We start from the raw sequence: 20,279 nt of genomic DNA, 5'->3' as shown, positions 1-20,279 counted from the left end.
ATCCGTCTGACTTCCTCGACCAGTTCCATCTTCGTCCTCACTATCCGCCCCATCATCTCTCAGCTTCAGCCTCCCTCATCCCTCCTCCTCTTCCTGCTCCTCTTCCTGCTCCTCTTTCTGCTCCTGCTCCACCACCTGGTCCCCCCCGTCCACCTCCCTCCTCCCCCCTCCTCCTCCTACCGCAGCGTCAGGCCTGCGATCCCGCCGCCATTGATGAGGACTGCCATTGCTACAAATCCGCCTCCCCCCGCCGGCCCACAAGGCGCTTCGAGTCGAGTACGGGATGCGCTCGTTGCCGCAATGGGCTGTTGCCGCCGCCGCCGCGGCAGGAGGAGGAGCCTTGATAGCGGTGCTACTCAGACGATGGCGTGAACAAGGTCAGAAGTCCTCGTCCTCGTCCTCGTCCTCGTCCTCGTCCCCCTTCCCTCATGCCTTCCCATCTGCCATTACGACCCACTTACGTTGCGTTTTCTGGCAGTGTCAGGGCAAGCAGAGCTGTATCCAGGGTTGCAGGCGAGCTGCACAGTTCCGTCCCCCAGGAGATCGAAGCCAAGTGAGTGGCTGCCTGTCTTGCTCGCAGCAGCAGCTGATGTCATTGCGCTAGGGCATGTCGTCATCGTCGGCGCAGGCATCGTGGGGCTGGCGATCGCGAACGAGCTTGCGAGACGAGGCTGCGAGGTCACGGTGCTGGAGAAGGAGATGGCGGCAGGGACGCAGGCAACGGCGCTCTCATGGGCATGGATCAACGCCAACTCCAAGAAGCCGAAGCATTACCAGAGGTTCAACATGCTTGCCATGGACCTCTGGAACCTCATGTTCCCTGGCTATGTGAACTGGTGCGGCAGCCTCCTCCTCAACGAGAACCCGAAGCAGGAGGTCGACGAGTATCCCTGCCACAAGGTCGAATGGTCGCAAGTCCCTGACCTCCAGCCTGGGATCGCATGCGAAACGCTCGGAGGGACGTCGGGGACAAAGTCGGGATGCTCCTATTTCCCGTCGGAGGGGATCACGGAGCCGCACAAGGTGATCAATGAGATGCTGAGGAGAGCAGAGGCGAGGCAAGTGCGGCTCGTGTACGGAGCTACCGTGACGGGCTTCCCCTGGGACATCGAGGGAGACGTGCGGGGAGTGACGTACGTCCTGCACGGGTCGCAGGGTTGGGATGGTCCGCAGACGATCACGGCCGACGTGGTTGTGCTGAGCAATGGTACGGGAGTAGAGCAGCTGGCGAAGTCGGCAGGATTCAAAGTGCCCCTGCTGCACAAGCCAGGTTTCCTCGCTCACACCGAACCCGTCAAGGACGTGGTGAAGAGAGTGATTGTCTCCCCAAACTGCCACATCCTCCAGCGTGAAAACGGTTCTTTGGTGATCGGTAATGGATGACGTGTGTGCTCTTGCAGCTGACGAGCCTTTGGAGGTGAGAGCAAGGAGGCGGGCGGGGCTTCCAGCGTAGCGTATGCAGTAGATCGATATGCGCATGAGGGCTTCAGATCCAACATGCCGCCAGCCTCCCACTCTGAAGAGCAGGAGGATGAAGAGCTTGCCGAGCTCTCAACGTTTGGTCATCGGGCTCTAGGGGCAGCCAAGAGCATCTTGCCGGTCATCGAGGAAGCGAAGCTGAGCCGAGTGACTTGCGGTGCTTTCCCCTCTACACTGGCGCCTCCCCTGCCTCGATGACGGCGTGTCCAGGTTACAGGCCATTTCCTGAAGATGGCCTCCCCGTGATCGGGTTCTGCTCCAGCAGGTGGTTCAGCTCGGGCGATCTTTGTCTGTAGCTCACATGGTGTCAAAGTTGCTCGACGCGATCGCCGGGGCTCTACATCGCGGTCATGCACAGGTACATGTGTTCTCTTCCTTTGTCGCTTCCTCATCAGCTTTCAGCGGCATCACCCTCGCCCCGCTGGCAGGAGCCGCTGCTGCGTTGGAGATCGCCGAGGGTCTGGACCTCGACCTCCTTGCCCCCTACCGGGTCAACAGGTTCACCAAGATATTCAAGAACAAGGGCTTGTGAGGTCCAACAGGAAGGGTGCGGACAAAAGTTAGATCAAAGGATTTTTAATAGACTTCATCAAGCATAAGTAGTATACAATATCGACATCCCCATCAACCCAAGTACAAGGAATCAAGAGACACAACCCACAACGACAAACAATAGTTAACCACGCACGAGAGATGGCAAGGGCACATCCTTCCAATCTACACGCAACTCCCATGACAAAATCATGAATCATCTTCTTCAGCATCCACATCGTCGTCAAGATCATCGTGAACCCCATCAACATCGTCGTCACTCATCTTCTCACACCCGCTGGTCTTGAAGTCATCTTCCCGAGCAATACATGTCTTGTTTTGTGCTAGATTTTCGACCCCACAGTTTGTTTTGTTCTGCATCGTCTGTACAAATGGAACAAGACCAGGATTTGGCAAAATCTGGTTCAGTTCACTCTCCGAGCATAAGTGGAGTTGCATCTTCGATAGCGTGCCCCTGTCATCGTAAAGCTTGAATGGTTTCGTACAATTAATCTCAGCGAACTTCTCATCCTGAGAAATTTCACACACGACCGAGTTATCCATATCCGTATTAACTGCGAACAGGATTACGGCACATTCGAACAGAATACAAGCGCACCTATCACAAATGGCAAGTAGATCTTCTTCTGGTGGCACGGCTCATGTTCAGTAAGCTCATTTCTCGACAGCAGACGTTTCAAGCTAACAAATTGAGTAGCAAGGTCACGAACAAGCGTATTCTTGTCCTCAACTTCCTTCTTCTTGTTTTCGATCTCCTGCAGCAGTCGACTCCTCTCTTTGGACAGGGCCGGATTCGAGTTGGAACCATTCTCTGACTTCATCGGAGGGAAACCTTTCCACTTGATGTCTCTCTTATCTTTCGATATGATCCCCATGGCCGTCAGGACGTTCAACGCATCATATGCACGCCTTCGGATGTTCTTATCATCGCCATAATCTGCGCAGTTGCTCTCTTTGAACTCGTTCACGAGCTCTTCAGCAACATCATTGTATGTGGTCGAGACTTTAGCCTGAAAAGGAAAACTTGTGTCATCCCCAAAAACACGAAAATAAAAAAATAACTCTACCTCGACGGAACGGCAAACCCTTGCACTAAAGTGACGCAGGCCCTGGTTCTTCCTTTCTCTATCCGATACAGAGTTTTCAGGAATATTCAGGCGATTCAAGAAATTGGAAGACGATTCTTCTGCCGGATAATTTCTGCTCTGATCCGGCGTCCTAGGAACCTCTGCAACATGATTCTGACTGCCGTTGTGCTTTGCACAGCTGATAAAACGCAGTCACAGCAAGTTCAGAGACACTGAGACACTACACCTTGCGGTTACTGTTCTTTTCGATCTTGAGTTTGTCACACTGGGTTCCTCGTTTTTTACGGGGCTTGTTGTTGGCCTGAACATCGTGTCAGTGAGTGAGAAACCACAATGACACGCCATTCGCGCACGTTGAGAAAAGTCCGGAGCACCGATGAGAAATATCCCGCCTAGCACATGGAGAATCCAACGTGCTCGGACTCTTATCCCCCCAGGTCGAACCATCGATATTCACTCGCTGACGAACGGGTGTCGCCTTGTTATCATCGGACGGGTCCATGCGGTATCGTTTGCTCGGCGATCCCAAATCATTGTCCTGATCGTCTCTGGGCAGTTTTGCCAGTTCAATTAGGCCCGACACTGCATTCGCTAAGATCGACACATTACATTCGAACATGTCTCATGCAGGGGAGGAAGAACCTTGAGTGGCATTTGCAAGCTGCCTCATTGTAGGGTTCTCCTGAGTCAGCCCCAACGTGGTCACGTATGGGTCGAGTCCAAGTTCCTAAAGACAAAGACGACTGAGTCCAGCCAAGAATTCAAGGCATGGCTTACCTGAAACACATCTTGAAACTCTTCCGCAGCCGAGGATGGGCCCAAGGCGTCGTCATGGAGCTCGTCGAAGTGCGACCTGCTCCCGGACATTCGTCGTGCCCAGGGACTTCTGCGAGCAAAGCATGGAGCAAGTCAGCTTCAGAACAAGACGATTTAGCCTCGATATCGAAGCAGTTCGTTAGCACTATGGTGGACCATGCTGGGTTTCGGTACAGTGGAAGAGCACAATCGCACCTACCCACAGCAGGCAAGGGGAAGACGATCTAGCTAACAACAGAGCATGCGGATCAGGTCAACAAGAAGGAGAACAAGAATGGAGGTATGTGGAGAGGTCAGGAAGGAGCGTCAGAGGGGAGAGGCAGGCTGCTGAGGGGCCAACACAAAGAGGAAGCGGGAAAAGAGGCTTCATGGCGATCCGCATGAAGATAGGGTGGGGGTAGAACATGGTCAGAGCCGGGGTGGTGGTCGAAGAATTGTGCTACAAATCAAGGGTAGGGTTGGTAACATCTGGTGACATTTTGTGCATATTGATAGGGAAACTGAGGGTAGGGGTACTCAATGCGTATGGTGGTATATTGGACCGATGGGGGAGGGTGGTCCACAGCGGAAGGCGGGAAAATGTTATCGAGGGGTAGGGTAATTGGTTCACTGCTATGGCACAGTTTTCTCAGTACCAAATATGTAATTTGAAAATTATAGATATATAATTTAAGGTACTACAAAGAGTACCAGATCCCATGTACACATAGAACCCCACCCATTGCTCAAAAAAACATTTTTTTCGACGAGGGTCGCTCAAATGACTGTTGTAGGCGCAACCTGAATATAAGCAGTCAACAGGGCTGCATGTGTGCAAATTAAACTGTAATATTTCAATATGTGATAAAATTTCGAAACTTTTTATCCCATGAGCAGAAAACATATTTTAGAAAAGTCGCGTTGACCCGCACTTGCCTTTTCTGGAAGAGCATCATTGGTAGCCCTTCCCCGGCTACCAGTAGTGTCGCTGAGTCCACAGCCCGCCGTGTCACGGTCCGGGGGCCGGGCGGGAGTACAGCACTGCGGCATCCGATCAATTCAAGTCAGTGAACCGGGCGGCCGACTCAGACTCCGGGCCGGCCATCGGCCCCGGAGTACCGGGCCCGAGTCCAGCGGCTGCCGTTCCCTTCCGAGTTCAGGCTTGTTCGCCGGCTCGGAGCGATCCGCCAGCCACCACAGGAAGCGCAACGCATCATCCTGCAAGAGTCCATCAGTGCTGGTGATGATGGGAAGAAAGTGTCACAGTGTAGGTCACTACCACGGCGCCGGGGGCCCGGCGGGCCCGGCCCGCCGCGTGAAGTTGAGTGAAGCTTATCTGTACGAGGTAAGTGGACGGGTGGGTTTGTCCAAACAAATGCTGTACTAAAAGGGGTGGGGGTGCAGGTCCAACGAAGGGGTGCGACGACGATGGTGAGTGTTGAGAAGCGGAAGGGGGGGGAGGAGATAAGAGGAGGGAGGGCGGAGGGTCAGCAAACGAAGTGATGTAGGAGGGAAAACTATCATGAGCAGGGGTGATGTGAAGATTTCTCTGTTGCCAATTCAGCACTTCGAAACTTGGCCGCGGAATGGAGAGGGTATTAAGGTTTTGAGTGAAGAGGAGTGGGTGCTCCCGGGAGCAGAGGCAATGAAAGGAAAAGGAAGTGAAAGTGGACATCATGAATTTTTGATAGTCTACTGTTGGTATGGAGAAGATGGTACAGGAGAGTGAACTGTAGTGAAGTCCAAAGGGTTACAACAGGAGGCAAAAGTTTGGGCAATTTGAATGTTACACACCATCAATGCTTGTCGACATTCAAGTGGGGGGTTCTGATTCATGATGAATACCAGGCCCACCAAGCTGGAGCAGTCGCCCTTCATACCGGGGTCTTCCTCGTGTTTGTTTTGAGGTGATCGTCGGTTGTGAGGGATAACCGAGCTGTTCTGACTTGCGGTTCTGCAGCATCATCATCGGGGCTGTTTTCTTTCACGCGAGCAGGGAGCCATCAGGTAGGCTGAAATCTTGGAGCTCCGCATTCTCATTCCCTTCTGGTCTGTTGACTCTGATCCCCAGAGCTGATGGGAGAGCAGAACGAGCTCTGGAATATCGAGAAGTAAGCGTGAACTCGACGCTGAGCCCCCTCTTATCTGGTTGCAGGACAAGAAGGGCGTCGAGGAATCAGATGCTGGACATTCACGCTCGCCCAAGAGTATCTACCTTGAACCCGATCTCGGAGTCGACCAAGTGGCAGAGCTCAACGGTTCAGGGCCTCTGGCAGCAGCAGAGCAGTAGGTCGAAGCGAGAAAAGGAGGTGAGTCCTGCCCCTTGTAGATTGTATCCTCCACAAGCTCATTGAGTCTTCACGTCCTTGCGACTCAACATGTCTGCTAGAGCAGCATTCCTTATCTTGTTGCTGAGAGGTTGAAACAGGTGTTGAACGCTCTCAGCAACATCAGGCACAGACTTGACACGAGTTACGCCTCCAACTCGGCTCCGGCACAAGCAAAGCTGCAGAGATTGAGCATGAGTGGTACGGGCACTGCTGCTCAAGCTGGAGCAGGGGGCAGTTCCTCGCCGTCTCTCCCCAAGGCCCTTTTCAGCATCCACAGCGAAGTAGCTCATAGGGGGCAGGACGTAGGGTTTCAGAAGGCAGTGATGAAGATGATGAAGTGGAACTCGAAGCACATGAAACTTCTGTTGAAGATCTTGCATGACAACAAGGAGAAGATCAAGGAGCAGAAGGAGGAGCTGAGCGAGCTGAAGCGCATGGTTGAAGACTCCAAGGAGAAGATGGACACAATTCGCCGAACCTCCCAAGAAGATCTCCTCAACAAGCTCGAGACGAAGGAAGACACGGAGGGCCCTGTGGGTCCGAAGGGTCAACCAGGGAAGAGCGGAACGCCAGGCAGAGATGGGGAGGACGGTCCTCCTGGCCCGCCGGGCATTCCTGGACCTCCGGGTACCTTCATCACCCCCTTCGAGACCCTGCCCCTGCCCCTGTCCTGCCCCTGTCCTGCTCCTTTCCCTGCCTCTTTCCTGCCCTGCTCCCCACCCTGCCCCTGTCCTGCCCCTGCTTCCGTCCCATTCTGTCGCTATCCCCCTGCTAAGTCACTTTCTTGTACAGGTCCTCGAGGACCTCCAGGGGTGGATGGAATGCCTGGATAGGCAACGGGGTCGTGCAGGGGCATGATGTAAATTATTGCACAGAATAGCAAGATAGTGCAAGCGTGAAGTTAGGGCGATAGGAGAACTTGTGGGTGAGTCGGGTTGAAGGAGAAGCCGCAGGGGAGGCAGCGACAGATGCTAGTCACTGGGCAGGGGGTGGGAGGGGAGCGAGGAGGAGGAAGTTGCCGTTACAGGTGTAACGCAACAGAGGGATTGTGCAGACTCGTAGGGTACATCTCAAGCTGCGAGAAATTTAAAAATCTTTCGTTGTTGCTCCATCACTTCACACTTGTACATTACGAGACATGGGCGTCTGATCCTTTCAAACCTTGTCCTTGAACTCCTCGATGAGTTTCTTCATGCCCTCCGGGTCCTTGGCGTACTGCAGCAGGCGCATTAACTCACTGCCATGCTCCTCTCCTCCATCCTTCACCTTCTGCACTTTCTCCTGGAAGTCCTTATCCTTCATGAGCTCCATGGCCTTGCTCCATGGTCATCACCGAGCCCAACCCTTGCTCCTCCTCACCTTCTCGAGCTCCTTCATCTTTTCAGGATCCTTCTTCATCTCCTCCATGATGGTCTTGGCCTGCTCATCGTCAACTTCGGCGAGCCATGACATGTGCGATGGAACCTTCTCAGTGGCGTCAGCGATCGCCTTCTCCTGCTCCTGGGAGAGCTTGGGAGGAGCAGGGACAACCCACTCGTTGGGGTCCTCAGTGACTCCGAGGAGAAGCTCCATGACCTCTGCACGTCAAGAAGATTCAGATGTATATGCAGGAGTGAGGAGGAGTGAGGAGGAGGAGGAGTGAGGAGTGAGGAGTGAGGAGGAGTGAGGGTTGAGGGTAAAAGAGAAGGGAAAGATCACGACAGAATCTGTGGACCCGTTGACGAAACATCGGCAGGAGGGAGGGAGATAGAGATGGCGAGGAAGGGCGGGGGAGAGTGTCGGAGGACGGAGAATCATGAGGTGGATAAATCAAGGTTGAGTTGGGGAGGCTCGAGGAAGGATGGGGGGGAGCGGGGGGCCGGGGGGCAATCCAAGCAAGGCGCACGTACCAGTCATGAGGGGATAACGCTTATCCTTGACGAGTCCTCCCATGGAGGTTGCCTTGATCACCGCTTGTCAAAGAGCAGACAGGAACGAGGAGGAAACGAAGGATGATGCGCCGTAGCAGCTGAGGTAGGAGGACAGGAGGAAGGAGCAAGAAGAGGGGACGAATGAATAATGAAAGAGTTTCTATTCACCTGAGTGATGTTCCTCAAGTTTCGGATCAAGTCAAGCGCCCTCTCGTTGCGTTGAGTGCGGAGCTCAGGGTCCTTGTTACGGGTATCAGACCAGGAGGAGGAGGAGGAGGAGGAGGAGGGACAAGAGCAACGAGAGGGCAGAGAAGGAGAGGAGCAAGGCTCTTACAGCTCCGTTCTCGATCAGAAGCTTAGTTGTGGTAGGCCTGACGTAGCCAGCAGACATGTGGAGGGCAGTCAAGCCCATGTTGTCTTGCACATCTGGATCAGCTCCCTTCTCCAGCAGGAGGGAAGCGATGGGGGTGGCTCCGTAGGCCGAGGCCATGTGCTGCGAGTAAAGTGTGAGCACCTTTCCGAGCAACTTGCAGAGGCAGGCAGACCAGAGGCGTCCTGCCAGCTGCGTCCTTGACGTTGACATCGGCGCCCTTGGCGATGGCGTCGGAAGTGATGTCGATGGCGTACTCGTTTGTTCCGAAGAACTGAGCAGCGTGCATGAGCTGGACGCTGCAGGACACAATCAGGACAAGAGCGCTGGGAGAACAGGTTTCTTCTTCTCCTCCTCACCTGGGGTAGTCAGCCTTGAGGTTGACGGAGACCTTTGCGCCGGGAGAGTTGAAGCCAACAGTCGGGTACAGGGAGTAGTGGAACTGCTTCTCCAAGATCACACTCCCGAGGTACTGCCGTCTATGTTAGCGAGCGGAAGAAGGAAATGCTACGAGCAGCATCCGAGGAAAAAACGAAAGAGGACGAAGAGGAGAAAGAAGGAGACGGAGTAGAGATTTCCCGATGACAAGAAAGAGGGGAAAACAATCAAGCAAAGAAGGAAGAATGAATCATGTTCTGCTTTGTTTCACCAGCCCGTTCTTGGTGAAGAAGACGCGTCTGGGGAAGCCACTGGGAGCGGTTCCACGGTCGTCGAACTCAAGGCCGATGCCCATCTTATCTCCCTTGGAGCAAGGGAAAGGAGCCCCGACGAGAGGCATCGGGCTTGGTCGTCCACTGAGGCCTCCCAGTAAGAGGAGGAGAGACATCGGAGCTAACCAAAACTCACCTCTTGCTCATCTCATCGGGGACGGGGCAGCGGTAGTAAGACCCATCGTCGGCATGGTACCCCACAGAGTTCACATCCCATCCCGGCTGCTTGTCCAGAGAGTAGGAACTGTCGGCCAGGCCGACGCCGATCCAAGATTGTGTTCCTGGCTCCACGATCTCAACCTCGTAGTAGGGCTGTGCAGGGGTGAGGGCTTTGTCCAGTTGGATAACCCCCACTTCAGCTCCCTCGAGTTCCTCCGTGTAGGCAGCGACGTTGCCGTCCACCTTGACGCGCTCGCACCTGGCCCACGTGCCATCGGAAAGCGACGCCCGGAGGGACAGCAACCTGCTGCAAGGAGATGAGACTGTGCGGGGTCGGAGGCCGGCAGAAGGACGGGGGGCGGACGCTGGCAGGCGCATCCTGGATACCCCGGGGAGGGAGGGAGCGAATGCGACGGCATATCCGAGGCAAACGAAGGGCAGGAGGGAGGAGAGGGAGGAAGAGGGCGAGGAGGAAGAGGAGGACGTCATAGCTCCTCCCTTCCGCATCGCCAACATGTAACAAGTTTCGGTTCTTACAGGTTCCTTGAAGTTCCTTATGGTTCCTTCTATTTTTAGACGGTTCCTTAAATTTCCTTATAATTCCTACCCCTCGGCAAGTACCCCTGATTTCTTCTATGTTACGACCCACCCCCAGAGGTCATTACGTCCCCCATGCTGTCCATGAGCCGCTGGCAAGGCTCCTTGAGCCGCTGCTCCATGGGGCTTCGCCTGCCTCCTGCCCTCCTGCCCTCCCCCTCCCCCTCCTCTTCTCCCTCCCAAGCCACTCCTCAGCTCGACCTGCACCTTCACTTCCCTCTAGGAGCAGCCTCGTCCAAGCAGGCCCATGCTTACTCCAACTCTTCGAGTGACCGGCGTGCCTCCTCTCCTCCTGTGCGGCAGGGAGCGGCAACCAAGACATCTCAATGCAAGGCGAATGTATGGCGGCAGAGCGTTCCTGAGCAGCCTCACAACTCACTGGCGGCGCCTGGACACGTTCGTCTCATGAGCATCGACGGAGCGGAATCGGAGGAGGACACCCACGAGATCATGTACTACTCGCTGAGGTGAGACACATCGATGTAGAAGAACCCAAGGGCAATGCTGCAGAGAAAATGTTGAACGACGATGATAGTGAAAAAGCGTGCTGTTGGCTGACTTGAATGACGATGAATGCTGATATGAGATTGGTGCAAATGTTTGACGATGTACGGCTACTGCCTCCTACTCTACTCCCCTCGTTCTTGTTCTGGCTCTTCTCTGATTGCTCTGATCAATATTACAGACATCCTGCAACAATCACGCTGAAAGAGATGTATCAGTTCGGTGCATCGTCGAACAAGAGCAAGCGTACACTTCTCCTTGCTGCCCAGTTCCTACACGAGGAGCTGCCTGTCCGCCTTGCAAGGCGAGCGAGGGAGCTGAAACGTTTGCCCTTCGGCCTGGGAGAGATGGTGTCAATAAAAGGAGTGCGGAAGTTGTACGAGAGGAGCTTTTTCCGCATCCGCAGGTGAGCTCAGTGTATATCCCTTCCTCCTCCTGACTTGGTGACTGGTCAGGTTTCCGAAGCCGAGTACCACAGAGCTGGAGGAAAGGTTTACTGAAATGCTCGATGACATCAAGACCGAGCATAACAGTGTGCAAGCGAACATCGCTCGAGGGCTGCAGGTGAGCGATTGGGTATGGAGATGCCTTCGTTCCTGAAAGTTTGCATGAACTTGCAGGAGCTAGCTAAGGAGAGGAAGGATGTGCAGCAGCAGAAGGACGTCTTGATGCATGCCGGAAGTATCTTTGCAACCTTTTGGTGGTGTATAGAGTGACGTCTCTCGCTTCTTGTTAGTGCCCTTTGATTTCGGGCAGTTCCTGGATAGATTCTATCTTTCAAGAGTGGGCGTGAGAGTTTTGATCGGTCAGGTACGGTCGAGAGGAGCGCGAGAACCGCTCGTGACGTCAAGATCTCTCAGCATATCATGTTACACCATCCTCAAGAAGGCTTCATCGGTATCATCCAGAAAGAATGCGTGGTGTCAGCTCCCTCCTCCTCGCTCTCCTTCGCGTGATCGGTTGCCGCAGCCCTCTGTCGTCTGCGAGCACGCTATTGAAGATGCCCGGGCCATCTGCGAGATGAGCTATGGGATATCTCCTGAGGTTTGTCTCCGACCCTCAATATTCCAGACGGCCAACTGACGCCGCCATGGCAGGTTATCCTAGAGGGGAACCTGGGGCTGAAGCTGAGCTACATTCCCGAGCATCTCCACTACATCTTCTTCGAGCTGATCAAGGTAGAGGCTGCCTGATATGTCGCCCGCTTCCATGACTCTCATCCTCCCATGTAGAACTCCATGAGAGCTGTAACCGAGCGCTTTCGCGACAAGCCGGAGAAGGTGGGCATGTGCTGGGTGGGGAGGGAGGGGCTGAGAGCGCTGGCTGTCTTAGATGGAACCCATCACTGTCGTCTTTGCTGAGGGCAGTGAAGACATCGCCATCAAAATTTCGGACAAGGGAGGAGGAATCCCGAGATCAGGGATGGACGTAAGAAGAGCCGCGAGTTGAAACCTTTTTCTCACGTTGGCCTCCAGCGCCTCTGGACTTACACGTTCACAACTGCTGGGAACACGCTGGAGAAACTTCAGCAGCTCAATGTGAGAGCAAGATCGCTCTCCCTGCTTCTCTCACCTGCTGTCACCCGCAGACACCCGGCCGGCCGATCATGGCAGGTTTTGCTCACGGCCTGCCGCTGAGCCGAATCCATGCGAGGGCGTTTGGAGGAGATCTGCACGTCATGTCGATGCAGGTAAGGAGGAGCTGGGCATGCGTTCATTGGGCGTTTGCCATGAGCAGGATAAGTAACTCGATCCTACCAGGGGCATGGAACAGACGTCTACATTCATCTCTGCAAACTCGGAGATCGTGAAGTATCAGTGCCGTAAGCAGAAGTTTGTGACAAGTGAAATAATACTCGAAAGCAAGCAGGGAGGACAAGGTTGGACATTTCAAAATATTTCTTCCCCTCGGGATCCCTCAACTGTCTCGGAACATGTTGCTCATGATCATCACAAGGATCAAACGATGCCGCTGTCCTCTTCGTCCTCGATGTCGCTCACAACAAACTCATCCTCCTCCGACAACTGCTCAAAGCATGTCAGCAAAACCTTACAAGGACCTCTTTCATCCTACCTGCTGCTCTGCCCTCTTTACAGCTTCCATCCTCCTCTCCTCATCCTCCGCGTCCTTGTCCTCTGGGTTGGCACTGCTAGTGCGGGAGCTCTGCGACACTGTGAGGACGAGAACAATCTTGACTATGATCCTACTCTTGTTTGCTCGCTCTCCTCCCTGCTAGCCTGCTCGCGGCGAACTCGCTGACGCTGTGAATCAAGTCATTCAGACGCGACGAGGGCAAAGGGGAAGCCAGACAGATCACATGCTGAGGTAAGGAGGAGGAGAGGGAGAGTTAGACTCACCCGCTCGTTGGCTTGTCCTCCCTGTCTTGCGTTCGCCTTGCCCTTCTGACCCTTAGGAGGAGCGTCGAACCAAGGCTTCCCTTCCAAGGGTACCTACAACAGCAAGCTCGTGTCATCCTAGGCTGTGAAGAGGAAGAAGGAGGTCAAAGTACCGTGTCCTTGTGGCTTGCTCCCTTCACAACCAGATCATGGACAAACTTCTCCACATCCTTCTCGTTCCACTCTCCTCGGTACTGCGTCACCCGGTACTTGAAGTCTTCCCCATCCTTGGACCGCTGCATGATAGCAAGACGAGGCTTGTCCTCGGCCCGTGACAAGCGCACCTGTCCACGAGCTCAGCTTCTTGAGACATGACGCGGCAACTAAGCCCGACCTGACCATCGAAGGAAGTTTTGTGCATCTTGCGATTGATACTGACGAACTTGGTGGCGCGATGGCGAGTCATCACCTTAACCAGCCATGCAGGCGCCTTGTACTTCCCCTTGGTGTGCAGCATTACACAGGCGTCCCGAAGGATACAAAACTTCTGGAAGGTTCGATCCCACGCCACCTCCTTGACACTCGGCTTGCTGGGTGAAGACAAGGTCAAGGGAAAACATGACATCAGGAGGAGAGGGGAGGAGGGGGAGGGGGAGAGAGATTCTGTTGGTCAGATGGCTCAGCCGATAAGAAAGTCTCAACACAAGTGATTCGGAAGTCTAACACATAATTCGGAGCATCAATGCCAAGTCTGACCAACAAAGTCTCGGAGAGCAATCGCATCCCCTCAGTAAGAATGGAACTGCTCCCCGATCCTCTCCAGCTCTGCACGAGCTTCTCGCATGCACCTCGATCGAGCACGACGACACTTGCACGGCTCAGCCCAGAAATTTATCTTCCCTCCACACGAGGTGGTAAGAGTCTAACACATATATGGGACATCATCGCCGGCAAGTAGAAGCGAGCTCGATCTGCGGGCCCGGAAGAATTTGGCGTGGGGGTTGGGAGGAGGAGGATAGGAGGAGAAGGAACCTGTTCTTCTCTGCCCAGTTCGACAGCTTCTTGGGCTCACTATAAAGGTCATCGGGGATCTGAAATGCGAAAGGTCACTCGCACACTGGGAGGTCTCGTTTCGTCACCTGCAGTGGCGAATCTCCGTTGGCGAACAAGAAGCCGAGAGGCCTGTTCTTGTTGAAGTCGTAGAGAGGGAGCTTGAAGCGCTCATAGAAGGTCTTGTTGGAAGGAAGCTTCCCACCGCAATCAATGGCTCCAAACTTGATCGACGACGTCACCGACAGCCTCTTGGCCGCCCCCAGGAAGCCGGCGGACAACCCTGTGGTGTTCTCGTTGGCGCAATGGACCATCCATGGATCTCCCCCGAAGAAGACCTGGAGAACATTCTTTCACTCCTCCACCACCGCGCTCGGACCTCCTACCTCCTTCAGCAGATCCGCGTTGTTCAGTTCTATTGTGCGGACGCTGGAGCGGGAGATGGTGACCAAGGAATAGATGCATGCGATGGTGATGACAACTCCAGCCGTGGAGAGACCATACTTCCACGAGAGCTGCTTGATACGCTCGTCTCTGCAGACTCAAGTCAGTCACATCTACCCTCCCCCTCTTGCTAACGAGTCACACCGTTTCTTCTGATCCTTCTTCTCAGCCTTCAGCTTCTGCTTCTCTTGGACGACATCAGGCGCATTGTTCGGATTCCCTGCCTTTCGGCGCGAGTGGCCCGCGCTTGACATGGTGCGCTAGCACAGCAGCGGAGGAGACCGTCCTTGGGTCAGCCCGTGGACGCACGGACTGAACCGAGCAAGGCTCGAGGAGGCCAGTGGATCTCAGAGGGGCCAAGTGTAAGGAGGGAGGAGAGGAGGAGGAGAGAGAGAGGAAGGGGCGGAGCAGGGGAGAGAGGAGGAGGAGAAGGAGGAGGAGGGAGGGGGGTGGCGGCGGGGAGCGAGGAGGACGAGGACAGCAAGGCGGCCTCCTCACTCCTCCTCCACTTGCCCCACCCCTACCTCCCCTTTTTACCAAAAAGACCCCAACCCCTCATTCGACACAAGTACCCCTCCATTCCTCTCTGAGTACCCCCACCCTGTGGATGAATCTCGCAATGCTGGCTCGACAGGGGTTCGGGAGAGTAGCCAGGGAGCTGGGGAGGAGGAGGATGAGCACTGGGGAGGAGAAGATCCTGAGCGAGGTGAAGGAAGGAGTTGCCTTCCTCACCCTCAACGACAACAGCAAGAGGAACGCCCTCTCCTTCAGCCTCATGACGGAGCTCCGAGACAAGATCCAGTCCTTCGAAGAGGACCGCAGCGTGAAGGTAGCGGTCCTGCGGCACGCGGGGAAGGTCTTCAGCAGCGGGCATGACCTCAAAGAGCTCTCCATGCTGCAGAAGACTGTCGGGAGCACAGAGAAAGTCTTTGCAGCATGCTCGGACCTCATGTTAGCGGTACGACCAGCACCTTGGAATCCGTAGTCGAGTTTTCTCTTGACGCAACATGCAGATACGCAAGGTGAGGTATCCTGTGATCGCCGAGGTCAGCGGACTAGCAACAGCGGGTGGCTGTCAGGTATGTCCTCTTCTGCATGCAGCGGTTGTCCTCTCATCTCTCGCCTAGCTGGTTGCAGCGTGTGACCTGGCGGTTGCGTCCGAGGAAGCAACATTTTCAACCCCGGGTGTCAAGATTGGGCTCTTCTGCACAACTCCAGGAGTTGCCATCGCGCGCTCTATGCACGCCAAGCATGCCATGTCGATGCTGCTCACCGGCGACATGCTCACGGCAGAGCAGGTGCGCGTGATGAGGGAGGGGCCGAGAATAATGGAGGACATCAGGCGTTGTCTTACGGTCTAGTGAACCAAGTGACCACCCCGCATGCCCTGCAAGCGACGACAGAAAGTCTGGCGATGAAGATCGCTGCGGTACATGTCCAGGGCTGTCTTCCCGTCACTTGACGCCCATGTTCAGGCTCCTTCCGAGACCATCTCCATCGGCAAGGCAGCGTTCTACAAGCAAGCAAGTATGGAAGACCTTGTGGCAGCATATGAGTACGGCAAGGTAAAACTTGCGGAATGAATGTCGAGAAGAGACGACAGGCTGATTGCTTGCTCACAGGGCGTGATGGTCAACAACATGAAGATAGCGGACGCCGAAGAAGGAATCGGAGCTTTCATTGAAAAGAGAAAACCAGTTTGGAAAACATAAAGTTAAAAGTCATCAGAGCAGAAATCTCGTCTAGCATGGCATGCATTGCTCATAGCGCTCTGTCCCTCTCGAACGCAGATTCCGATCCGAACTCGGAGTCAACGTCAGAGAAAGGCGTCTGATCCTTGCCGTGCGACAAGGCTGCCTTGACCAGCCTCTTGCCCTTCATCATCTTCTTTGACACAGACGCGGGCAGGGAGAGCTCATGGAGGTCGCTCACTATCATCTTCTGGTACGCTGAGATCTCCAGGGAGGAAGCTTCGAAGTACTTCTCCGGGTTCTCTCGCTTCTCCTTGGCCCGCTGGAGGATCGAGTCGACTTCGTCCTTGAGCGCGTAGTTGATGGAAACCTCCTGCTTCCCTCCCATCTCCTGCAGACGTAGAGGACCAGCATCGGCAAAGGAGAGGAGGTCGAGCTCGGACGACGAACTGTCGCTGATGCTCTCCGTGTCCTTGTTGTCCTCCTCGAGCTCACCGTCCCGTGATATTGTGCTGATATCCAAGTCCTGAGTCATGAAGAAAGCGTTCTGAGTTGCCTGCTGCTTCGACTCGTCAGCCATCGTCTTCTTGCCCTCTTCCTGTGTTGGGTCTGTCACTGCCAGCCTCTTCCCCGTCATCTGAGCTTGCAGGGTGAAGATGGGGATCCGGCTCGACGAGTCGTTCTCTGGCTGAACTTTGTCTTTGCCCGACTCTGCGACAGGGCTGGGACTCTCCGTCCGCTGCCCACTCTCCTCCTCTTCCTCCGGCAGCGAGGCATCGAAGGCTGCTTCATCCAGCCTGAAGTCTCGGAACATGTCGGCCGTCAGCTCCCATCCTGAAGGTTCACCGAGGATCCCCAGTCTGTGCCCATGGATCGTCCACACGCAGATGGTGCAGTCGCGCGATCCCGTGATGACGATTCTCCTTGAGTTGACGTAGCAGACGCTCGTGATGCTTTGAAGATGCGCTCGCCACTTGCTCCTCTGCACTGGACGACACAGCCGAATGTCTGACATGTCCGTCGCCTGCCCCGCGCTCTTCATGGTAGCCTGGATGTCGAAGACGTAGACGAAGCCATGGTTGTCAGTGAGGATCATAACCTTGCTCCTCTCGCACGAGATCAACGAGGACAAACCTGCGTCCCTCGAGTCCTTCATGGTGTACTCCAGCAGCAGCTCAGGCGCCCCCGTCACGTTCCAGAACCTCACGACCCCATCTCCTCCGGCTGTTACCAGCAGAATCAAGTCTTCCTGCTCCACCTGGCTCGGGCAGCAGATGATCACCATGGCCTCTATCGGCTTCTGCTCTTGCGTCATCATGCGGATGCCGGGCAGGACCAGGTGAGCTCGGGGGATGCCGAGCTCGTGGTTCCATATGATGATGTCACCGTCGTAGGAGGAGGTGACGATGAGGTTGGCCTCCTTGTGGCAGACCATGCACAGAATGTCCTCCCCGTGACCCTCGAAGTGATGCGTCACTGCCTTCTTGCTGCCCTGCCTCTCTGCCGTGCTGCTCCCTGACTCCTCCCAGAACGAGACCTTGTGGTTCCACCCTGTTGCAACGATGTAGTCGTAGGGAGTGATGCTGAAGTTCTGGATCGAAGTGACCTCTCCGCTCCCAAACCCCTCCAGCTCTCTCAGGTGCTGGCCCGTGCTGAAGTTCCACACCTTGATGCTCCCATCATGCGCTCCTGTGATGAGCCGCCGATTGGTCTGGTCGAAGGTGGCTGCCGTTATCTTGACTGGCTCCGACTTGGCGTTGGTGTGCGCGTTCTCGTAACGGATGATCGCCTTTCCTGTGTTGACGTTCCACACTCGCACTACCGAGGCCTCGTCCGTGCTGACGAGGATCTCAAAGGTGGGGTTGTAAACGCAGCAGGAGATGGGCAGAGCGTGCCCGTTGGGAACCTTGCGCTCTGATATGTGCCATGGAAGAATCTTTCGAGAGATGCTCAGCAACGTGTTCCTGCGAGCGTCGAAGATGATGCTCGACACTGGAAACTCCTGGTGGACTTTGGCTGCTTCCAGGCGTTGGATGGGCTCCATATCTCTGAGGTCCCATATGATGATTGTCTTGCTCGTGTCTAGGCTGATGAGTTGCCCACCTCCATACGCCAACTTGTGAACAGACGCCTGGTGCCCTTCTAGCTTGTACGCGGGGTTTTTGATGGGAATCTGCCAGATGCTGATGTACCTCTCAATACCACATGAAGCCAGCAGCTGCCACTTGGGCATCCACAAGAAATCCGCTACCTCCCCTCTGTGTCTGAAGCCATCGTGCTTGATCGTTCGGCGAATGACATCGCTGACCACAAGCTGCCCATCCGACGCTGACGACAGCAGCATGCGCGTCTCGTCGTGATAGTCCAACTTGGTCACCCAGGCGGTCTTGTCATGCGCCTGCCATGAGCTGATGTACGCGGCCCTAGCAGTCCACATCTCCTTGGACAAGCCGTTGGCAGTGAGCTCATGTCGGCTGGCTATGTGCACCAGCTTGTCGGCATCGTACAGATGGATGCTTCCGAAGTCGTCTCCGAAGGCGATCATGCTCTCATTCGAGCTTTCTGTATCGCCCTTGATGGCAATCATGCAGATGGAGAGGGGTGAGATGTCGAGAACGAGCTGCCCCACAACCTTGAAGCTGTCTCGGATCAAGTCGAGGAAGAGGAGGCGCTTGTTTGCAGCACACACGGCAAATCTATCAGAATGCCCAAATTTGGCAACATGAATGAGCCCGACGATGAAAGACAAGTCAGTTTGGTAAGCTTTCGGGCTGCGGATCTTCACCCCATCAATGGCGTCTGGCCACCAGACGAGCAGGTCTCCTTTCCTGCTGTAGGACAAGTACTTATCAACCTCGTCGAAGCAAATGAAACCAGCTGCCACTTCCTTGTGCCCCACGATCTGCAGAGCATTGTCTGCGATGCTCGGATATTGAAAAAGCTTCCTCGAGCTTTCAGTTTCGAGTTGAATCGCTCCGTCATCCTGCATGACGATGAAAGAAAGAAACTCCTCCCAAGTTATGGTGCCATCGCAGTCCGCGTCTATCCTCATGAACATCAGGTGAAGGTCTCCGGCTCCCGCGGCCAGCAACGGAAGGAAGGCGTTGATGAACTCCTGCATGTCGAGAGCACCACTGTTATCCACGTCGGCGGCTTGAAATGCCACATTCAAGATGCACAGGTCAGAGAGAGAGAGCGAGGAGAGGTCGCGAACTTGATAATTGGGGGTGAGACTGTCTTGCGAGGCCTCCAACAGAGGGTTTGACTGGATCAGAGTCTCAGCAGCGATCTTTGACAAGGCCTGAGAGATCTTCTTCTTGTCTTTGCCCTCATGGCTGTACTTGTTCAACGCCTTTCTCCATGGCTTCCACCCCTTCAAGGCCTCCTCGTTCTTCTCTTTCGAAGACGCTGCAAACAAGTCAGAGTTCTTGTTCGGCTTCAGGTTCTGCCTCCGGCTCTCGAAGGAGAAGGTAGCAGCCGGTTGATTTGTATGTCCCACAACAGAGGTAGACGCCTGATTCTCCTTCACTTTTTCTCTCACATTCGTGTCCCAGAATGGAGTCAGACTTCGTCTTTCTTTCCTCGCGTCAGTTTCCGCCGAAGAACTTGGAACGACGCTAGAACGAGACTGAAATGAGCTCATGTGATGTCGTCTTTCGCCGCCTCACTGCGCTTCGACTATCATACAATCCATCGCTAGTGATCCTACGCCACAACAATTCCTCACACGTTCATCAGTTGCATTAATCATGGCTGATCGATTCATCTCGGACTCGCAATCAGTGATCAAACACCCGGTTTCTCACTTAGTGGACCCCGGCTGCGCTTCTTCAAGTCGTGTAAGCCGCTCAATCAACGCACCGTGGCACTGTCGATACGTGACAGCGGGCTGTTGTCAGTATTGCACCCCACTGGCACCGTCTGATCATGGCAGAGTCAGTGAGGAGACTTGGGCAGTGACTGCCTGGACGGTGCGGCCAAGGAGATCGGACATCTCCACCATCCTCACTCAAGGCGTGCAGGCAACGCTGTCACTGCCGTTAGACCACTCCGGGGCGGGTCTGATCACATTTGGGCGCCTCACAAAATGGACCACATCCCCACTCATGTACAAATATTGAAGCTAGAAGATACAAAAGAGCAACAATGCGAATCGTTTCGATTTCAGCTTGACCTCGTCAGGATACAAATGAAGCGAGGGCAACAATCCCAATCGACGCGGTATTTTATAATCCCAATCGACGCCGGTATTTTATAATCCGAA

The 20,279-nt window shown here is 54.7% G+C and overlaps 8 protein-coding genes across 8 annotated transcripts; 4 read left to right on the top strand and 4 right to left on the bottom strand.

Moving 5' to 3' along the window:
- Positions 1–283: 283 nt before the first annotated feature.
- On the top strand, positions 284–2,011 carry GUITHDRAFT_132116 (hypothetical protein; the record flags this gene model as incomplete). The annotated part of the gene is made up of 7 exons (XM_005841293.1): positions 284–377; positions 479–553; positions 581–1,372; positions 1,418–1,636; positions 1,690–1,744; positions 1,793–1,837; positions 1,882–2,011. The coding sequence occupies 7 exons, from the start codon at positions 284–286 to the stop codon at positions 2,009–2,011; spliced, it is 1,410 nt and encodes a 469-aa protein (XP_005841350.1).
- Positions 2,012–2,220: 209 nt separating this feature from the next.
- On the bottom strand, positions 2,221–3,986 carry GUITHDRAFT_132115 (hypothetical protein; the record flags this gene model as incomplete). Its single annotated transcript, XM_005841292.1, has 7 exons — positions 2,221–2,585; positions 2,630–3,041; positions 3,099–3,287; positions 3,346–3,420; positions 3,577–3,710; positions 3,762–3,846; positions 3,897–3,986. The coding sequence occupies 7 exons, from the start codon at positions 3,984–3,986 to the stop codon at positions 2,221–2,223; spliced, it is 1,350 nt and encodes a 449-aa protein (XP_005841349.1).
- Positions 3,987–5,751: 1,765 nt separating this feature from the next.
- On the top strand, positions 5,752–7,077 carry GUITHDRAFT_99850 (hypothetical protein; the record flags this gene model as incomplete). Its single annotated transcript, XM_005841291.1, has 6 exons — positions 5,752–5,798; positions 5,875–5,921; positions 5,986–6,025; positions 6,070–6,223; positions 6,343–6,790; positions 7,037–7,077. 6 exons carry the CDS (start codon positions 5,752–5,754, stop codon positions 7,075–7,077), a joined length of 777 nt encoding a protein of 258 aa, XP_005841348.1.
- A 1,330-nt stretch (positions 7,078–8,407) lies between these two features.
- GUITHDRAFT_63545 (hypothetical protein) lies at positions 8,408–8,813 on the bottom strand (the record flags this gene model as incomplete). The annotated part of the gene is made up of 2 exons (XM_005841290.1): positions 8,408–8,647; positions 8,700–8,813. 2 exons carry the CDS (start codon positions 8,811–8,813, stop codon positions 8,408–8,410), a joined length of 354 nt encoding a protein of 117 aa, XP_005841347.1.
- Positions 8,814–10,703: 1,890 nt separating this feature from the next.
- GUITHDRAFT_63563 (hypothetical protein) lies at positions 10,704–12,320 on the top strand (the record flags this gene model as incomplete). The annotated part of the gene is made up of 11 exons (XM_005841289.1): positions 10,704–10,900; positions 10,950–11,070; positions 11,206–11,304; positions 11,355–11,414; positions 11,464–11,538; positions 11,592–11,672; positions 11,727–11,774; positions 11,827–11,922; positions 11,970–12,032; positions 12,083–12,184; positions 12,255–12,320. 11 exons carry the CDS (start codon positions 10,704–10,706, stop codon positions 12,318–12,320), a joined length of 1,008 nt encoding a protein of 335 aa, XP_005841346.1.
- Positions 12,321–12,452: 132 nt separating this feature from the next.
- On the bottom strand, positions 12,453–14,578 carry GUITHDRAFT_99847 (hypothetical protein; the record flags this gene model as incomplete). Its single annotated transcript, XM_005841288.1, has 10 exons — positions 12,453–12,518; positions 12,568–12,657; positions 12,702–12,755; positions 12,852–12,944; positions 13,004–13,174; positions 13,225–13,420; positions 13,863–13,921; positions 13,970–14,218; positions 14,267–14,414; positions 14,469–14,578. 10 exons carry the CDS (start codon positions 14,576–14,578, stop codon positions 12,453–12,455), a joined length of 1,236 nt encoding a protein of 411 aa, XP_005841345.1.
- A 365-nt stretch (positions 14,579–14,943) lies between these two features.
- On the top strand, positions 14,944–16,036 carry GUITHDRAFT_99846 (hypothetical protein; the record flags this gene model as incomplete). The annotated part of the gene is made up of 6 exons (XM_005841287.1): positions 14,944–15,282; positions 15,338–15,403; positions 15,452–15,622; positions 15,667–15,753; positions 15,800–15,889; positions 15,947–16,036. 6 exons carry the CDS (start codon positions 14,944–14,946, stop codon positions 16,034–16,036), a joined length of 843 nt encoding a protein of 280 aa, XP_005841344.1.
- GUITHDRAFT_160648 (hypothetical protein) lies at positions 15,987–19,658 on the bottom strand (the record flags this gene model as incomplete). Its single annotated transcript, XM_005841286.1, has 1 exon — positions 15,987–19,658. The coding sequence occupies one exon, from the start codon at positions 19,656–19,658 to the stop codon at positions 16,086–16,088; it is 3,573 nt and encodes a 1,190-aa protein (XP_005841343.1). The 3' UTR covers positions 15,987–16,085.
- Between the last annotated feature and the right edge of the window lie 621 nt (positions 19,659–20,279).

Source organism: Guillardia theta, assembly GCF_000315625.1.
Source record: "Guillardia theta CCMP2712 unplaced genomic scaffold GUITHscaffold_3, whole genome shotgun sequence".
In the NCBI taxonomy this organism is placed as follows: domain Eukaryota; class Cryptophyceae; order Pyrenomonadales; family Geminigeraceae; genus Guillardia; species Guillardia theta.
This window is presented reverse-complemented; position numbering and strand designations above follow the sequence as displayed.